Source organism: Stomoxys calcitrans, chromosome 4 (assembly GCF_963082655.1).
Source record: "Stomoxys calcitrans chromosome 4, idStoCalc2.1, whole genome shotgun sequence".
NCBI classification, from domain to species: domain Eukaryota; kingdom Metazoa; phylum Arthropoda; class Insecta; order Diptera; family Muscidae; genus Stomoxys; species Stomoxys calcitrans.
In genome coordinates this window covers 71,918,543-71,937,889 of record NC_081555.1, presented here as the reverse complement: position 1 = coordinate 71,937,889, position 19,347 = coordinate 71,918,543, and the positions used below count along the sequence as shown (strand labels likewise).

The 19,347-nt window shown below is 37.3% G+C and overlaps 2 protein-coding genes across 10 annotated transcripts in view; both read left to right on the top strand.

Annotated features, from left to right (window-relative positions):
• The window catches only part of LOC106092154 (uncharacterized), a 432,693-nt gene that overhangs the window by 313,970 nt on the left and 99,376 nt on the right, over positions 1 to 19,347 (top strand). The window lies entirely within an intron of this gene.
• The window catches only part of LOC106083818 (putative uncharacterized protein DDB_G0289263), a 255,441-nt gene that overhangs the window by 220,999 nt on the left and 15,095 nt on the right, over positions 1 to 19,347 (top strand). For all 9 annotated transcript variants that reach the window (XM_059368263.1, XM_059368261.1, XM_059368262.1 and 6 more), the window contains one exon: positions 18,797 to 19,334. In XM_059368263.1, coding sequence (XP_059224246.1) covers positions 18,797 to 19,334 — 538 coding nt within the window. The remainder of the gene's footprint in view (positions 1 to 18,796; positions 19,335 to 19,347) is intronic.

The following is a 19,347-nucleotide window of genomic DNA, read 5'->3' as shown; positions in this document are numbered from 1 at the left end:
TCATTAACTACGGTTCACTGTTGTCTTGGTCCAAAGTCAATTTGTTAACTTTCACCGATATCTTGACCTTCATTTTAGGTTTTTGTTTTTTGATAAGACGCAACGTTAGAAATTTTCAATCTTACCATTTAAAATAAAAAAATACTTAAATTGAAAAATACTTAAATTGAAGAAATGAACGGGAATGCTTCCTTAAATAGTTGGAAAATTGATCATCTTTAAATTAATACTCGTACGGTTCAGAGAAGTTCTCTCCAATTTCATAGCATTATTTGAGTAAATATGGATCATTATTTTCTAAAGTCTTACCTTTCTTTAATAAATTGTAATTCTTCTGCGAACTTAAATTTAATTTTATTTTATCATACCACCGACTCTGGCATTGAAAGTTTGGGTTAGAATCTTAGCGGAAAAATTACATCTTTGTTTTTCAGCGGGTGTTATCTCCTCATTACTTAACATACTTTAATTGGCTATGACAGAATATTCGTTCCATTAGCCGAACGTAGAATAGAGTGCCAAGCGCCTCGGTCTTCTGCGCTCATTCTAAAATCTCTGACACCAAGTTTCTAGGTGTCTCCCACCACTTGATCTTTCCATGGGGCTATTGGTCTTCCCGGTTTGCGTGTACCACCGTTTTTGCCTTCAAAAGACTTCTTTGCTGGAGCTTCTTCATCCATTCTGACAACATGAGCTAGCCAACGCAGCCGTTGTATTTTGATGCGTGTAACTATGCTATCGTCAGCTCGTGGTTCTTACGTCGCCTATATTCTCCATTAACGCAAACTGGTCCATATATTTTGCGAAGAATCTTTCTCTCAAATACTCCAAGCACTGCCTCATCTGCTTTCACAAGTACTCATGCTTCAGAACCATATAACAGCACGGGTAGTATCAGTGTTTTGTATAGTGTAATCTTCATCTGTCGAGAGGTGGCCTCTGTAGCATCTGTTTGCCAGTATTATTCTTCGCTTAATCTCAAAACTGGTGTTATTCGTTTCGGTTACGGCGGTGCCGAGGTAACATTTGTGAATTGGTAGTTGGTTTCGATGTTCTTTTGCGTTGGTTGATTAAATGTTGGAGATTAGAAACAAAATATAAAATACTTTTGCCTGATAACGCTACCCGTGTAAGGCTTGAGCTTTTTTTGCAATGGTAGTGCTTGTGCAAATACTCAAGAAGTGCATACTCATTCAGTGAAGAAATTACGTCAAATTGCTGTAACTTTGACGTTGAATGATAACCGAGTTGTTATCGTTCACACAAAGCTGTGATTATTGCACGATCCGATACTAGAGTTATTAAGGTATAACTACTTCACAGTTCTGAGTTGCGTATGTAAGATGAGTCATGACAGTCCGTATGGCTAGATGGGGATATCTATCGGAGATAAGGGCCACTCAACTTCAAAATTGGATGACTGTTGCCAAACTTCGGAAAATATTTTTGCATCATTTATCACATAGGAACCAAGTAAATAACCTTTTTATCATAAAACTTAGCTGTAGGTTGACTCTAAAAAATTGGATCTCTTTGCCCTTACTTCTTCATGTCAAAACGAAGCAAATCATTGTTCCTGGGTAAATTTATGACAATGTAGTGAATCCTGATTTGAAGCCACGTAAGCCGAATCTTGCATTTGTGATGTTCATTTGTTAGGAAATCAATTGAGAAGATCGGTTTATATGGATGCTCTATCAGGTTATGGGTCGTTTTGGGCCATACTTGGATGTTAGAAGACGAATTAAAAATTTAATGTAAAAAAATGTAAACGTCCACCAAATTTAAAGAAATCGAAATGGCCAGATTTGTCCCTTTTCCAATAAAAATATCATGACGACAAATACATACCCACTTTGTATGGTGAAGATACTACAATATTGAAATATATCCATGTTTAACTGCAATACCAGTACTGATATTTTCATGTATAATATGTATGTCACCACATTCGAACAAATTTTGTAAACCACTATTTCCCACTTGGATTCGTATGAGTGACCCAGTTGTGAACAAGTAACTTATACCCCTCTTTCCCTATAAATAACAGACAAACAATGAAAAAATATGTTTCTACCTAACGCATGTTATTCTACCGCAAATATGACGTGCACAGGGCACGCCACAGGGGGCCACTAGGAGTGCCCACTAGAGAACTCGAGACTATTCAAGATATCCGACACATTGACATACAGATTAAATGTGAGGCAGCCATTGCGGCTATGAGACATAAGGCGATGGGAGAATGGATTGAGGATGGGAGCAGCTCATACCATCGCGGTATAATCGAGGCGACGATGGAAACCTGGAAGAAAGGGAAGAGGATTCCGTTCGAATACCTGAGACAACACTTGAAGTCGAGTGCGAGGTAGATGTTGCCTTCGGCACAGTCTTGGACTGACGAAACCCTAGTATTGCCGTCGATAAATCAAACTAGGGGACAGGGTGGGCTGGGGGGTTTACATTGGGAACCCAAGGACTGAGATCTGTTTTGTAATGTAATCTAATGAACATCCTCACGGACAGTAAAATTGCCATGAGAGCAATAACAACCAGGAGGGTAAGGTCTCGAACAGTCATGCAGTGTAAGAAGGAGATTAACGCCTTGTCTGAGGACGGCACATTCCGCATCGTTTGGGTGCCTTGCCATAACGTATTGTAGTTAGGGGGAATGAAAAGGCATACGATTTGTCAGTGAAGGCCGGAGAACTGCCGTCAATAAACTTGGCTAACCCGGAGGCTTTCGGGTGGACGCCAGCCGATTCAAGGGCTTGGGCGACACGTAACATTGTGGAACATAGTAGGACGGCAAAAATCCTATATGGTGATCTGGACCGTGAGGGGACGAGGCTAATACTGAATTGAAGTAAGAAGAAGGTGAGTATAGCTCTCGGTATCATAACGGGACACATAGGACTACGAGCTTACGTATGAAAAATCGGTGCGGCAAGTGATAGCATGTGTAAGGCGTGTAGATGATGAGACGTTTGAGCATTTCCTATGTCATTGCCCGGCTTTCGCAGCAAACAGATACCGGTACTTAGGTGGGGACACAATGGTATTAAAAAACAATTAAGTATTTTATTAGTAGCACGGAATTCCTAACCTAACAATTTCTTTTTGGAGGTTACTTTTTAGTTTTTAGAGCATACAACAAGCCCATTACTGGCTTAGGTGTATGTCCATAGTAACATGGGACGGATCAATATCTGCACCCTCTTTTCAACCTAACCTAATCGCAAATAATGACTGCAACTAATATCATAAGTTGTTTCGGTTACAATAAAATGTTATACAATATGTTCTAGTGTTTTACTAACTTAAAGACATACATATTTATATTACCGTTCTTTGCGAATAATGCTGTATTTTATCGATTGAGTAGTGTAATGGAATTGAGGTCTAGGGATTCACAATCTTCGTTTATCTTACTTTGCTTTTTTATGAGTTTTTTTTTTTTTGATTTTTGTTCAAAAGAAAACTTTATCTACACTGCATCAGTTGTGGCATATTCATGATAAATCATCAATCGATGTCATTGATGACTTTCTTGTCATAAATGGGGGTCACATACAAATCATTACATGTGGGTATTAGTTTAAAAAAGTATTAGATTAAAAAACCGTGAGATTATTTTTAAATTTAAGTTTAATTTGAAGAATGTTTTTGGAATTTATTGAAAAAGATTTCTTATTTTTATACCCTCAACCGTATGTAACACATTGAAGTAGTGGTCTAAGACCCCACAAAGTTTATATATACTCCATGACATTTTAAGTCGATCTAGACATGTCCGTCCATCTCTCCGCCCATCTGTCTGTCGGAAGTACATTAACTTTCGAAGGAATTAGGCTAGGCGCTTGATATTTTAAGCAAATACTTCCTATTAGTGTTGGTCGGTTGGAATTGTAAATGGGCCATATTGGTCCATGATTTGATATAACTCCCATATAAACTGATCTCCCGATTGCACTTCTGGAGCCACTAAAGGACGCAGTTCTTGGCTGATTTGGCTGAACTTTTGCACAATGACTTCCACTATAGTGTCCAACATAAAATCCAAACCTGGCTTGAATCGGCCCATAACCTGATGTGGCTCCAATGGCATAGTAATTCTTATCCATTATCCTTATATGTTCGACTATGTTAAAAGATCTGTCAATTTTGAATAGCTTGAGATATATTTACGAAATTATTTATAACATTCTCTGAGCTGCTAACCAAATGAAGTGCATAGTTCTACTTGGGTCATATTGGTGGGCCCTTTGAAATTGGTATCCTCGTTCCGTTCGTTTTTTTGGCTTTGAACTTCTTTTCAGTCAATTCCTTCTAGCACAGGAATTGTTGATTTGTATCGCCTCAAAATATTGATCGCCATGACATTCATAGATAAGACATGACATTCTGGTGGCCTAGATTAGTCTCTAATGAGCAACTTCTTCAAATAGCCGGCAAAGACAACATCATCTTTCAAATAAAAAGAAGGTTGACCACACACTACGAAAGCAATACGGCAATCTATATAAGGTTTGTGGGGACAAGGGAAACCAAAGACATCAGAGAGACTAAGCAATACACAGAAATGTGACAGACATGGAGAATCGTTCTTGATGGAATTGGCTGATGGCTAAAACTAAAGTAGCATCTGTCAGCCAATATTATCCTTCGTTTTATTTCAAACTGGTGTCATTTGTTCCGTTGACGACGGCGATGACGCGGTAGATAAAGTTGCTAACTATATCAAAGTTGAAGTTCCCAACTTTCTCAATTTTTTTTATGGGTGAACATGCAAACATGAGCTACGCTATGCGGATATTGAATGGCATAAATATACATAATACAACCTTCAGGCCAGAACATATAAAATCGAATAACGGGCTGATTGTACTCATATGGGCCAAATAATATATTGTGACTAAGAAAATACACTGTACATATTAAAATCCCATAAAAAAAATTGAGAATTCTAGAGGTTTGAAATGACTTAATTATCAGAATGGTTGGTTAATTACTGAATAGAAAATAATAATTTTTTTTTAAATTTCCAGTTTTGAAGGAAATACATTTAGAATCTGCGAAACACGATATTATTCGTGTCTGCATCGTTTTCCGTAAAATGTAGAGATTATATAATAAAAAAAAATCAAAAATTCTTTAGCATCTCAAAATTCAGTATACTGAGCTCAGCAAAAATTTTTAGAACCTGTTTTGGATAAAAGTACAATAATTTGCACACCTATGGAGAGTAACTTTCAGCTTTTAGATAAGTCCTCAGACCTTTCGAGAACTTTTAATATTCTACTCTTATAGGTAAACATCTCTCTATCCTTATAAAAATTGCAGAATTTTTTTTTAAGTTTTTGATTAGGAGCCACTGTGTGGTGAGAGATGTACTACCAAATAATTTGTCCATTAATTTTATTTATGCATGTTCTGTATAAAGTCCAATGCCGCCGAAGGGGGTAGAACCTCATGCTACCTTACTCCAACAATTTTGTCATCATTATGATAATGCATAAATTTTACAAAAGCACAAGAAAATCCGTTAATTATGTGGTGGATTGAAGTAGAGTAACAAGTAAATTGGCACTGTCAAATTTGAAAAGTGGTAAATTATTGGTAGACAACCCCAACATGGTCAAAAAAGCTCATTAAGCATATGATTTTATATTTGTATGAATTATTAGTTTATTTGTGTTCCTATGAGTTTAAATATTTAACAGGCTTTTCACACCAGCAACAACCTGTTTCCAAATCTAGTCTTCTCTGAAAATTTTATCAACGTATTCATGCCATCCATGCATTCCATGCATTCCAGTTCACACCAATTCAATGGACAGAAAATTATGGTCTCTATATTTTTACTTTTGGTCTCTAAATATTGATTATGTGAATTTTTGCAGCAAACTAAACAAATATAACAATGTTTTCATGCTGCAGCAATACCAGTATTGTTGGCGATGGATGGCATTCAAATAAACTATCGCTGACTCCAAGCGGGAGACAGAAGCTAACATACGTGTGAAAAATTGCTCAGAGCGCTAACAGAAAAGAAAGAAAAACTAACAACAAACCACTTGTCAAATACGTTGCCGCAGTTGCAACCAGTGGCAGCATAAGACACTACAACTTTCACAATGTTGTCTTGTTGTGCCACACATAACAAGGCACCAAAACTATGAAGATAGCTCTGGTTTAAACGACTTCTTTTATTGCTGCTCCCGGAGACTGTAGGCGATCTACAGCTGAATATGCCGCTAAATACCACTTCAATTTATTGAAATACCCAATTCTATTCGGATAACGATAACACATTTATAAACAACAACAAAATGTCCAAATGCCCGTTTACTACTACACATCGTTACTTTAATGAAGTTTTCGTTTAAATCAAGTGTATCGTTTAAGTGAACATCAGCTTGCGAAAATTGCCATTTGGTTTAAACACAAAACGGGCTTTTATGTTATAAATTATTTTTCTCTTCACGGCTCATTTCCAATTTATTATGTATGTATATCAATTACATTTTTTAATATTCCAATCCCATGAATCGAAAATGTTTGCATTATAATTTGTTAATACGAAATTTCCTAATCAAAATCATGTTTGACAAAAATTTGAATGAAAGTTTCTACGAAAATTAAACTTCAACGAAAAAGTTTAGACAATCAGATTGAACTTTTATCAAACACAGTCGATGAGACTAATGAAATAGTGATGGAGGATCTGAACCCACACCCAGATAAATCTTTACCACTGTAAAGAGGAAACGGTTACTCTAAAGGTTCTTCTAGAGGCGGAAGGAGCGATTTATAATTAAGGAAATAGACATACTTTATTACTCGTACAAGGAATAAACAGTGATCTGCATGGTAGACCGCATAACAAGAAGAATTGCACAAAACTCTTCGCTAAGGAGAATAACTCGAAAATTGGGACATCTATAAGTCTGTTTTACGAAAATACAGGATTGATTTAAAAAAGGTTCAGAACATGCTGGATTTCAGCAGCTCCATAGAAGATACATGCGAGGCTTCTAGACTATGCTTCCACATCTGCTACTGTGGCTTATATTCAGAATGTGGACAATCTGCAGACAATGTCTTGCAAAGAAGCATCTGAACTGCGCCTGAGTTCTACAACTCCACTCCTGCTTTAGTGGCTCTGGAAGAGGTTGTCACTCATATGCATTCGTCGGGATTTGTCGAGGAAATTGTGACTGTGAAAAGAATTCCTAGAACGATCAAAAGTGTCTCTGGATCTCATTGAATCACCACGTCTTATATACATACCTTTATAGTTGGGCGAAACAAAGGTGATTTTTATTTAAAAAACAGGACAGAACTATGGATTCTGTCATTATTTTTATTGAAAACTAACATATCCGAGGACAAAGATTCTTAATGGACGCCGACAACAGCAACAGCTTATGCCAAGGGCAAGTCCTTCTAAACATCGCAAAGACATAGTTTTTACCTTAGACCACTCTCTGCCTTTCAAGAAACATAGATTATTTCTCTACTTTGAAGATTACTTCAATAACGTCAAACAGACGTCAATCATAAAAAAAAGGAAAACCTTAGACTTGAATATTACAGTAAGTTCATTAGTAACTCATATAATGGATAATTTATCATAGCCGAAATCTCTCGACCTGTAACAATATGGCAGTAGACAATTGGGTCCACCATGTAGGAAAGACTATTCACAATCATTGAAGATTTAAGTCGCCTGTCGTACACTGGCATCAATACTGCTAGTATATAGTGCTGCTGTCTGGTGGACGGCACTTCGAAATGCAATCATATTCTACGCAATCGTATCCAAATGGTAATTAGTCTGCGAAATACAGCAGCAGTAGAAAAAATATATTCTCAGACAGATAGGCTACCATTAAATCTCTTGAAAATCTATTTATGAACTCGAAAATCACCCGGAATTCGGAAATGGCCGAGCCAGAGAGTTATACCGGATGTAGAACAGATGAGCTTGCAAGACTAGAAGCTACCTCTCATACCAGTCAAACTCGAGTCTAATTAATAGTCGCAACGAATGACGAAAGACCACAAATTAATGGCTGTTAACTCTTCAAGATATCATTACCTTATCTGTGTTATTACATTACCGTCGTATGTTATTTTATGTGGAGAAAAATGCTAACTAAGTCGCTCGCTGCATCCCAGTCTATTGATCGCCTACCGTAGATGACATATGGCTTGCAAGCAGACGAATTCGCTAGCTTAGGAACAAATAAAACGCACTTCCTGCTAAATGCTTTGTATTAATACTATCAAATATCAACAAAACCAAAAATTAAGTCATTTTAATTATACCCTACACCACTACCGTGGTACAGGGTATTATAACTTAGTGAATTTGTTTGTAACACCCAAAAGGAAGAGAGATAGACCCATTGGTAAGTATACCGATCGACTCAGAATCACTTTCTCATACGATTTAGCTATGTGCGTCTGTCTGTCCGTCTGTCCATGTTAAATTGTGTACAAACTACAGGTCGCAATTTGTAACCGATCGTCTTCAATTTTTGTATAGGCCTAGAGACGATGCCTATTGAAGTTGATATAGCTTCCATATATATGTTCGTCCGATTTGCAGTAATATTGCAATAAAATGGTCATTTGTTAACCGATTCTCTCGAAATTTGTTGGCGAATTTTAAGAAATCAGTCCAGATTTCGATATAGCTATATATAGGTTCGTCCGATTCTGAAAAATATTGCAATAATGGGGTCATTTGTTAACCGTTTCTCTCATAATTTTGCAGGTAGGATTTTATAATGACTCTTAATATTACTGGTGATTTTCATTAAAAGCGGTTTGCATTTATTGACCAATCATGCCAAAGTTTTGTAAAACGCTTTTCTCAATGACTACCACAATATTTAAGACGTTTAGTCAAAATCGATTTAGATTAAGATGTAGCTCCCATATATATGTTCGGCAGATTTTGGGTAATTTGTTGTCATTTGTCAACCGTAGTTATTACATTTTGAACATATTTGCTTTGCTCGAAATTTGATACGAGGATTTTAATAATTCATTTAAAACCTTCCGCCGATGTCCATCAAAATTGGTTCAGAATTATATATAGCTCCCACTTTGTATTTATAGGGTAGGTGTAGGGTATTATAAAGTCGGCACCGCCCTTTCCTTACTGGTTATTAATAAATTTGACTTGGAGTTCGTAATTGTGATTTTTTTTTAATTCTTTGCATTCCAGAACGTTTAATCAATGGATAAGTGCGTTGCGTTCTTCCTCTTCAGATATAGATCACATATATATCTTAGTCTCAATTTTGATACGAGACTAAGGTAGATATGGGAGCTACAACATTTCGCACAAAATTGTTTATATCAACTAGCAAGTTTGAAAAATCGAAATCTAATATGTTATAAAAATTGCTTGCATACATATACACATAGCCCGTAAAGTCTGCGTTCTCCTGACAAACTTTTATGATTGGTTGAGGAACACAAAATAAAATTATAAATCAAATCAACTCTTTTACATATATTTTTTCTTCATATTCCTAACATTAAAAAACAAAACCAAAATTGTAAGTTTGGTTAAGCACTTTCACTCTAGAGCGATTTAAATATGATAACAATTAAATATAAGCACCACAAAGTCTGCGTTCAGTAATTAAAAATAAACAAAAGATTTATTTAAACACATAATAAAAACATATTAACACATTCCTAATATTTTGTAGGATAGCCACGTTGTTTTAAGACTGCACTTAGTCTATTTGGCATGGAGTTTACCAACTTCTCTGTTTTCCCAGATGTTATTTTCGGCCATTCTGCCTGTATGACACTTCGGAACATGTCCTTGCTGGTTATAACGTGCTGACGAATTTTTTTCTCCAATAGATCCCAAAGATGCTCAATGCTTTGGAGTGTTATATAGAAGCCAAAGCCTAACAACCTCCGATGTTTGCTTTGGATCGTTATCTTGTTGGAACCAAAATGTTGTTGCTAACCCTAGTTTAGCAGCACTTGGTTAATTTTTTTCCAAAATGTTGAGATAACCCCTTTTATCCATTTTGGACTCAATAAATTCTAATTGACCCACTCTACTAGCAGCTATACACCCCCACACCACAACTCCACCACCACCGTGCTTCACCGTTCCAACTAAATTTTGTTTTTCCAGCTCAGTCCCGGGCTTGCGCCACACTATTTGCCGACCTTTAATGCCAAAAATACAGAATTTGCTCTGGTCGGAGAAAATAATTTGTTTCCAGAATTCAGGAGGCTTATTGGTGAAAGTATTAGCGAATGCAATCCCCTTTTGTCTGTTTATGACTGAAATATACGGCTTTCTTCGAGCAACTCTTCCATGAATTCCAGCAGAGTTTCGGGACAGATGCTTTTTTTAAACATTGTTTTAATATTTTCAACAATTTTGGTTGATATTATACGAGGGTTGTGCTTGCCATATTAATCACTCTGCGCTCTTCTCTAACGGATAATTTTTTTGGACTCCCAGGCCGAGGCTTTGAAGTTATAATGCCGGTTTCTTTGTAATTATTAATTACGCGCTGGATAGAAGAATACGTTCTTCCAACTGTTCCACCAATATTTTTATTTTTGATCAGTTTCAGTTCATTATCATAACAAGTGATCGTTACACGTGTTTTTTTTTTTAATTAATTAATTTGGAAACATGGAAGCTAAAGGAAAGAAAATATGCATATCTGAAAGAAATTTAGCTTCTTTCCACAATTTAATAATTATTTTTCTTTCAGATATGCATATTTTCTTTCCTTTAGTTTCCATGTTTCCAAATTAATTAATTTAAACAAAAAAAAAAAAAAAAACATGTGTAACGATCACTTGTTATGATAATGAACTGAAACTGATCAAAAATAAGAACAAGCATCATAAAAAGTAACGGTACTTTCGAAGTAAACAAAGTGAACGCAGACTTTTTGGTTGTCATAAGTTCTTCTTATGAGACAAAAGCACCGTTAGAACAAAACAGCAAAAGCAAACTTGTATTTTTGTTTTTGTTTTCTAATTTAGGAAATATAAAGTAACAACATATACAACAAAACTTAACTTTATGTATTTTTTTATGTTGTTTTTTAATCATTAAAAAAGAAATTGTCACATGAACGCAGACTTTATGGAACTCCCGCATTTGCTTAGAAGTAGTTCTTATACTGAAGGTATAAGATATCATATAGTCTCTTCCGCCCAAGGTACAGGTTGTACTTTTTAGCCTATCATTACGTAATTTTCCACAAATCACGCTGTTGTTCAGATTCATGCACGAAATATGAATGGTTTCATTAGCCATTTAAATTCCTCTGATGCCACTTAATCGGTTTGGATGTTGGTATAGCTCCCGTATATGCATAGATAGAATCCGATTTTCAATTATGATTTTATAAAAAATATTGGTAAGCTATCTAAAAAGCTTACGAATATAACCAATCGTGTTGGGAAAATTGAGACAGTTGCAGACAAAATTGACTATATGTATCAAAATATGGATGTATTAAAAAATTAAATCGAGAAACTACAACAATAAAAACACGAAAATATTCATGTTGCGAAGTGACCTTCGGATAAATAATGTCCCTTACACAAATAACGAATATCTATTTCACACTCCATGTAGCAATCTAAATATTGATACTCCAACAACCAGAGTAATTTATCGAGTTTTCAATATTAATAAAAATAGAGACACTCCAGAAACAACCATGGTGAATCTAACATCAAACTCTGACAAAACTTTATTTTAAGGAACTAAAGCGTGTTAAGTTACCCTCCACCATTTAAGACTGCTTGACCTTAATACGGTCCTGCAGGCGGAGATCCGGGCGATCACGGAAAGCGTGAGGTGGTGTGGTGTTATAGCCAGGTCGTCGAGTATGAACATCTCTACGGACAGTAAACAAGCCATAGGAGCAATAACAACCAGGATGGTAAGATCACGAACAATGTTGGAATGTAAGAAATAGATTAACGCCTTCTCTGAAGATGGCACGATCCGCATCGTATGGATGCGGAGTTACTGGGAATGAGAAAGCAGACGATTTGTCAGTGAAGGCCAGAGAACTGCCATCAATAAACTTAGTTAAGCCGAAGCCTTTCGAGTCGACGCAATACGAGTTAAAGGCGTGGACGACGAATGCGCATGCAACCCTGTGGAACAGCGATCGGTCTGTAGGACGTCGAAAATCCATTGGGGGATCCAGATCGTTAGAAGACAAGGCTATTGCTAGAGAGCGGATATATGTGCACTTTTTATTTATGGACCGATTTTGACCAAAATTTGTATTTAGGCATTATTTGGTGTAAGAAAACGCATATTGATATACGCAAAAATATGCAAAATGTACGAGCCAAAATAGATACGTTTAGAACCTTAAATGATTTAATGGTTTGGATTCTAAGAACCCTGTTCCTCTATGTTGTCTTAATTCCAGGATATTCGACTATTTTTTTATTAAATTTTGACCGAGACCTGAAAGACTACAATTCAAATTGAAAAAATTTTAATCAAAAAACGACAAGTACAAGCGTGCTAATTTCGGCCGGGCCAAATCTTATATACCCTCCACCATGGATCGCATTTGTCAAGTTCTTTGAATGACTACACATAGAAAAATACCACCTCCAAAATTTCAGGCAAATCGACTAATAATTGCGCTCTCCAGAGGCTCAAAAAGTCAAACTGGAAGATCGGAAGAAAACTGGAACTGGAAAACTGGAAGAAAAGAGTGTTAAAAAAAGTCCATAAGCAGTATAAATTTTAAAATGCTTTGGTTAGTAATCGAAAATAGAAAGGAACAAGTAAAATCGTGCTAAGTTCGACAGGGCCGAATTTTATATACCCTCCACCACGGATCGCATTTGTCGAATTCTTTTCCCGGCATCTCTTCTTAGGCAAAAAAAGGATAAAAGAAAAGATTTGCTCTGCTATTAGAGCGATATCAAGATATGGTTCGGTTCGGACCACAATCAAATAATATGTTGGAGACCTCTGGAAAATGTCAGCCAATTCGAATAAAAATTGCGCGCTTTGGGGGCTCAAGAAGTAAAATAGAAATACAATCGATTTATATGGAAGCTATATCAGGCTGAAGACCGATTCAGACCATAATAAACACGTATGTTGATGGTCATGAGAGGATCCGTCGTACAAAATTTCAGGCAAATCGGATAATATTGAACCTTATTTGGCGCAGTTGTTGAAAGTATAATAAAATACGTCATGCAAAATTTCAGCCAAATCGGATAGGAATTGCGCCCTCTAGAAGCTCAAGAAGTCAAGTCCCCAGATCGATTTATATGACAGCTATATCAGGTTATTAACCGATTTGAACCATACTTGGCACAGTTTTTAGATATCATAACAAAATACCTCGTGCAAAATTTCATTCAAATCGGATAAGAATTGCGCCCTCTAGTGGCTCAAGAAGTCAAGATTTAAGATCGGTTTATATGGCAGCTATATCAGGTTATGCACCGATTGAAACCATACTTGGCACAGTTGTTGGATATCATAACAAAACACGGCGCACAAAATTTCATTTCAATCGGATAAGAATAGCGCTATCTAGAGGCTCAAGAAGTCAAGACCCATGATCGGTTTATATGGCAGCTATATCAAAACATGGACCGATATGGCCCATTTACAATCCCAACCGACCTACACTAATAAGGAGTATTTGTGCAAAATTTCAAGCGGCTGGCTTTACTTCTTCGAAAGTTTGCGTGCTTTCGACAGACAGACGGACGGACAGACGAAAAGACGGACGGACATAGCTAGATCGACATAAAATGCCACGACTATCAAGAATATATATACTTTATGGGGTCTCAGACGAATATTTCGAGTAGTTTTAAACAGAATGACGAAATTAGTATACCCCCATCCTATGGTGGAGGGCATAATAAGAAGCATTTAAATTGGCACGAAGTAAAGAGTGATTTTTTAAGAGCTATAGGAAAGTTTTTCAAAAAAACACATAAAATTCAGAAAAATGCATGAAATCTTCATTTGAATCAATAGTACGGTTCATATAATTTAATGTTTGAAGATTATTTCGTGAAAATGTTGACCGTGACCGTGACGTCCAATTTTGGTATACTCTTTCCAACATTTCGGCCGGTATATCTCGAATAAATGCTTCAATGTTGTCTTCCAATGTATAACTTGAAGCAGGCTTTTCTGTATAGACATGAGCTTTAACATATCCTAAAGGCGTTAAATCGCACGATCTATACGGCCAATTGACCGGTCCCAAACGTAAAATAAAATGTTCACCGAACTCGCATCTCAATAAGTCCATTGTTACGTGTGCTGTGTGGCATGTGGCACCGTCTTGTTGAAACAACATGTCATGCAAGCCAAACTCTTGCACTTTGGGCAAAAAATTGTTGGATATCATTTCACGGTAGCGCTCACCATTCACAGTTCCGTTTCGATTTGCATCATCTTTGAAGAGGTACGGTCCAAAGATGCCACCAGCCCATAAACCGCACCGCACCACCAAACAATAGGGCTGTGGTGGTATCCTTTTACAGGAGGTAGAACCGTGAGTGTGCGAGAGTAAAATATATCCAACCGCGTAGCATTACTGCGTAGTATTGCTACTTTTAAGAGAAGATTAAATATTTGTATACCCACCACCATAGGATAAGGGGTATATTGATTTAGTCATTTTAGCCGTACAGCCTTCAAAAATTGAGATTTTGAGCTGAAATTTGGCAGTTCGAAACATATTTGGACAAGCTACTATATAGACCGATCTGGCGATAAAGGGACTAATGCCCATAAATGCTTTATTTTTTATCCGATTTCGTTGAAATTTGACACAGTGGGTAGTTTAAGGCCTCCCGACATCTGACCAAAATATGGCTTAGATCGAACTATATTTGGATATATGTAGCTGTCAGATCGATCTCCCCATAAAGAGTCTGAAGTCCATAAAAGCTTTATTTTTTATCCGATTTCGCTGAAATTTGAAACAGTGAGTAGTTTTATCAGACCCAAATATGGTTTAGACCGGACTATATTCAGATATAGCTGTCATATATACCGATCTGCCGATAAGGGTCTGAAACCCATGAAAGCTGCATTTATTACCCGATTTCGCTGAAATTTTAAGCAGTGAATTTTTTTAAGCCTTCCTTCATCCGACCTAAATATGGTTCAGATTGGACTATATTTAGATATGGCTACCATATAAACCGATCTGCCGATAAGGGGTCTGAAGCCCATAAAGCTTTATTTATAACCCAATTTCCTTGAAATTTGTAAAAGTGAGTTGTTTTGAGCTTCCCGACATCCGACTCACATATGACTCAGATCAGACTATATAGATATAGCTGTCATATAGACCGATCTTCCAATTTATGGTCTTAATCCCATAAAAAGCTAATTTATTGTCTGAAATTGTTATTTGTATATGAGTTCTCGGGACCTGAATAAAATATGATCGAGTCCAGCCCCTATTAAGATATAACTACGGATATAGTAGTGGAATTATAATAAAATAGGATGATTATTATATTCTTGTTTAATTTGTTCCAGATCGGTTATAGGTGCCATAAAGAACGATCTCTCGATTTAAAGCCCGATTTCGATTGACGCAGTGACTTATGTTAGGCTTTTCGACATCCGTGTCCTAAATGGTTCAGATCGATTTATATTGGGATATAGCTGCCAGAAATACCAATATTTTGGTCTACAACAATGAACAGTGACTTATATTTATTAGACCACTCAATGCCCGTGCCGAATTTGGTTGCATAAGTTATCCAATTTTCACAAAATTGTGACGAAAGGGGGTTTACATATATAACCGAGGTGATGGGTATCCAAATGCCATTTTACTTGTTCGTATTGTATTGTACCACAAATAATCCAATTGAATCAATTACAACCAAAATATCAATCATCGAGTTAGATGGTTGGTCAAAACGCAAACTAAATAATCACGACAAGGTGCCATCAATTATCGTAAGATGGAAGATAGTTTTCAAAGTCTTAATATATGTAAATGGTTGATGTACTAGTATTAAAACTCTTGGAGAGATACTGTTCAACTTCGAATGGTCTGTTGCACATTTCTAAGCGCATACCACCATCGAATAAAACAACTTTGCTAACTTCCAATGGTCTCCGGCTATAGATCAGCAGCCAAGGCAAGCAGACGCAAACTGCATCTTAAACTGATTTCATTAAGACTCAAGGCAAATGAACACAGTTGCAAATGGAGAGAGGGATTTTTAATTAAGTTTTAAATGAAACAAAAATCCTAATGTGGGTATATGTGTAACTACGTCTGATTGCATCAAACCGTAGCAAAAGCAGTCTAGCACCATATCCGAGGCAGTAATGAGTTTAACAAATATACACTTTGTTGTAACATAAATCGTCTCTAGACGAGGGTAATTGAGAAAATGCGGAAAGACCAGAAAAACGACAAAAAATAGTTTTTTAAAACAGTTAAAGTTACAAAAATTTTTGTAAACAAAACATGAAGATTTATTTGAATAACTACAAATAATTATTTAAATTAATTATTTACGGAGGCCTATGATGCTGAACGCCTGGGTTCGAATCCTGGCGAGATCATCAGAAAAAAAATGTTCGCCGTGGTTTTCCCCTCCTAAGTTACTATGCCACCAAAAATGCCACTTGAAACTAAATGTGAGTAAAGATCATGAACTAACCTGAATTATATGATTAATCCCTATTGATCTTATGGAACTATTGAAAACGAACTAATAGTCGTCAGATTAAAAGAGTTGAGTTGTAGGAGCCGGCGAAACTGATAGTTAATTTTCTAAAAAGCGAACTTCATTTGCCTTCACTTTAATCAAATCATGTACAAGTTATCTAATTATAGGAAGAAGAACAATGATAATGTCTCATGTCATCCATGCCATACGGTATTACTTTGATACCAAACAAGCCTGGCTCACCTGTGGGATGGAGCGACACGAAGGTCATTTTCATTCCGAAAGCAGGAAAACCCTACCACATGAAGGCCAAAGATTTTCGTCTTATTAGTCTGTCATCCTATATGCTAAAGCGCAAAATACCTGTGTGTTTTGCTGGACAGGAAATTGAACTTCTAATCCACCAATTTGGAAAGGGCAAGAAAAGCAACTCTTGCCCTATACCCCTGCAAGAGAGTCATTGCCAAAAGTTGAGGGTTTAGACCGCGTATAATGCATTGGTATATACTGCAGTTGTCAGATCTATAATGCTATATGGTGTTGTGGTCTGGTGGACGGCGTTTCAAAAGTCCCCCAACTGCTCAAAACTTAACCGGATCCAAAAGATGGCTTGTTTGTGCATCACAGCCGCACTGAGGACAACACTATCTGATGCACTGAATTTAGTGCTACATCTTATACCTCTGGATATTGTGGCTATCCAAATTGCAGCGACCACTGCCGTGAGGTTAAGGGATGTTCCGATGTTCCATGAAGTGTGGATTACACCCTACCTGAGCCGCTTTTTGATACAAATTACTGTACCACTATTCCTGATAGAGCCGATTGAAACTACGATATCCCTGGTAACCGAAGTTACATAGATTTCTATACAGATGGTTCCAAACTAAACGACCAGGTGGGCTTCGGGGTGTACTCTAAAGATCTAGAACTGGTCATATGGAAGAGGTTACCCGACCACTGCAGTGTGTATCAAGCGGAGATCCTTGAAATTAAGGAAGTGGTGGAATGGTTAAGATATAATTAGCACAAATATCTTCTCAGATAACCAGACAGCCAATTAATCCCTGGAGAACGTATTTCTGATCACAAAAATCGCCCTCGATTGTCACAGATCTCTCAACGAGATGGCTGAATAGTTCAAAATTCACCTGTTCTGGGTGCCGGGCCACAGAGATATCCCAGGGAATTGCAAATCGAATGAGCTTGCGAGGCTAGGCACTACCCTACACATTTCAGGGATCCTGGAATCTGTGGATATGCCTCCAGCGACACGTAAGCTAAGTTTTCAGGACCAGGCCCGAAGGACAACGAATGATAGATGGTCACAAAGAGGGGGCTGTGAGAATTCCAAAACTTTGTGGCCTAATCTAGAATTGAAGAGGTCTACCACTTTGCTGTCATTGGCTAGAACAAACGTCTCAGTCATTGTGTCCGTCAAGACAGGTCACTGTCTAATCGGAAAACATGCTGACAGACTGAAGTTTGTCTGCAACGACTTTTGCAGAAGCTGTAAGGACATCGAAGAAGAAGAGACTATAGAACACCTTCTGTTGTGTGTCCCGCACTAGCGGCCAGAAGGAGTTCCACTTTAGGTTTTCATTTCTTTGAGAACCTGTCTGATTTATCGGATTTGAACATTGGCAAGTTATTGGGCTTTTTAAAGCGATCTGGATGGTTCAACGGTAGGAATTAGAAGCCATCTTCCTTCTTCTGTTCCTGTTTTATCACAATGGACGAAAACGTCTAAGTGAGTCTGACGGCAGACTGCCACTTAAACCTTACCTAAGCCTGGTTCACTATTAACACCGTATGGTAGTGATAATAATATGTTAGGAGTAAATTTTTAACTTTGTATGGACCTGGAGACATGGCGATTCGAATTTTGCCCTGCTTATTCTTAAAAAGGTTTCTCCATTTAACATACTGCGCATCTGTTAAGTTCATTTAAAGAAGAGAGTTTTTAAATTTTAGTGGAGTATCTTTTCTATCTACCAGAAGTAGTGAGCATCCAAATAAATAAATAAAATTTATGTTTATTTTGTTTTTGGTTTTTCCTTTTCAGCCAACAAGAAAGCTAAGCTACTCAATGGAGCCTCAAGCGTGCAACAAACCACAACAGGCAATGGTGAAATTAGCAATAACAACAATGGCGGCTATCAACTTCTTCAGAACGGTAACGGCGGTAATTACGGCAAAACTTCATCTCATTACCAACATTTGCCACACAACGGCTCAGGCAGTGGCACGTCAGGCCCCAACAACGGCAACTCTTCCAACTATTCCCTGCAACAACAGCAGCAGCAGCAACACTCCCAAAATCATCATTACCAACAGTTGCAGCAGTCGCACATTTACGGTTCATCGGCCGAGGATCATTACGAATTGACGCAAGCCCAATACGGCCACACCAACGGTTCCGTGGGGTGTGGCAGCTCTTCGTCACGACCCAATGGCCCAAATTTGGTCAACAAACAGCTAGTTCTACCATTTGTGCCGCCCAGTTTCCCCAACAATTCGCTCGATGGCATCACGCATCTAATCAAACCCTCGGAATATCTGAAGAGTATTAGCGATAAGCGATCATGCCCATCATCAGCTAGGTGAGTGAAATTT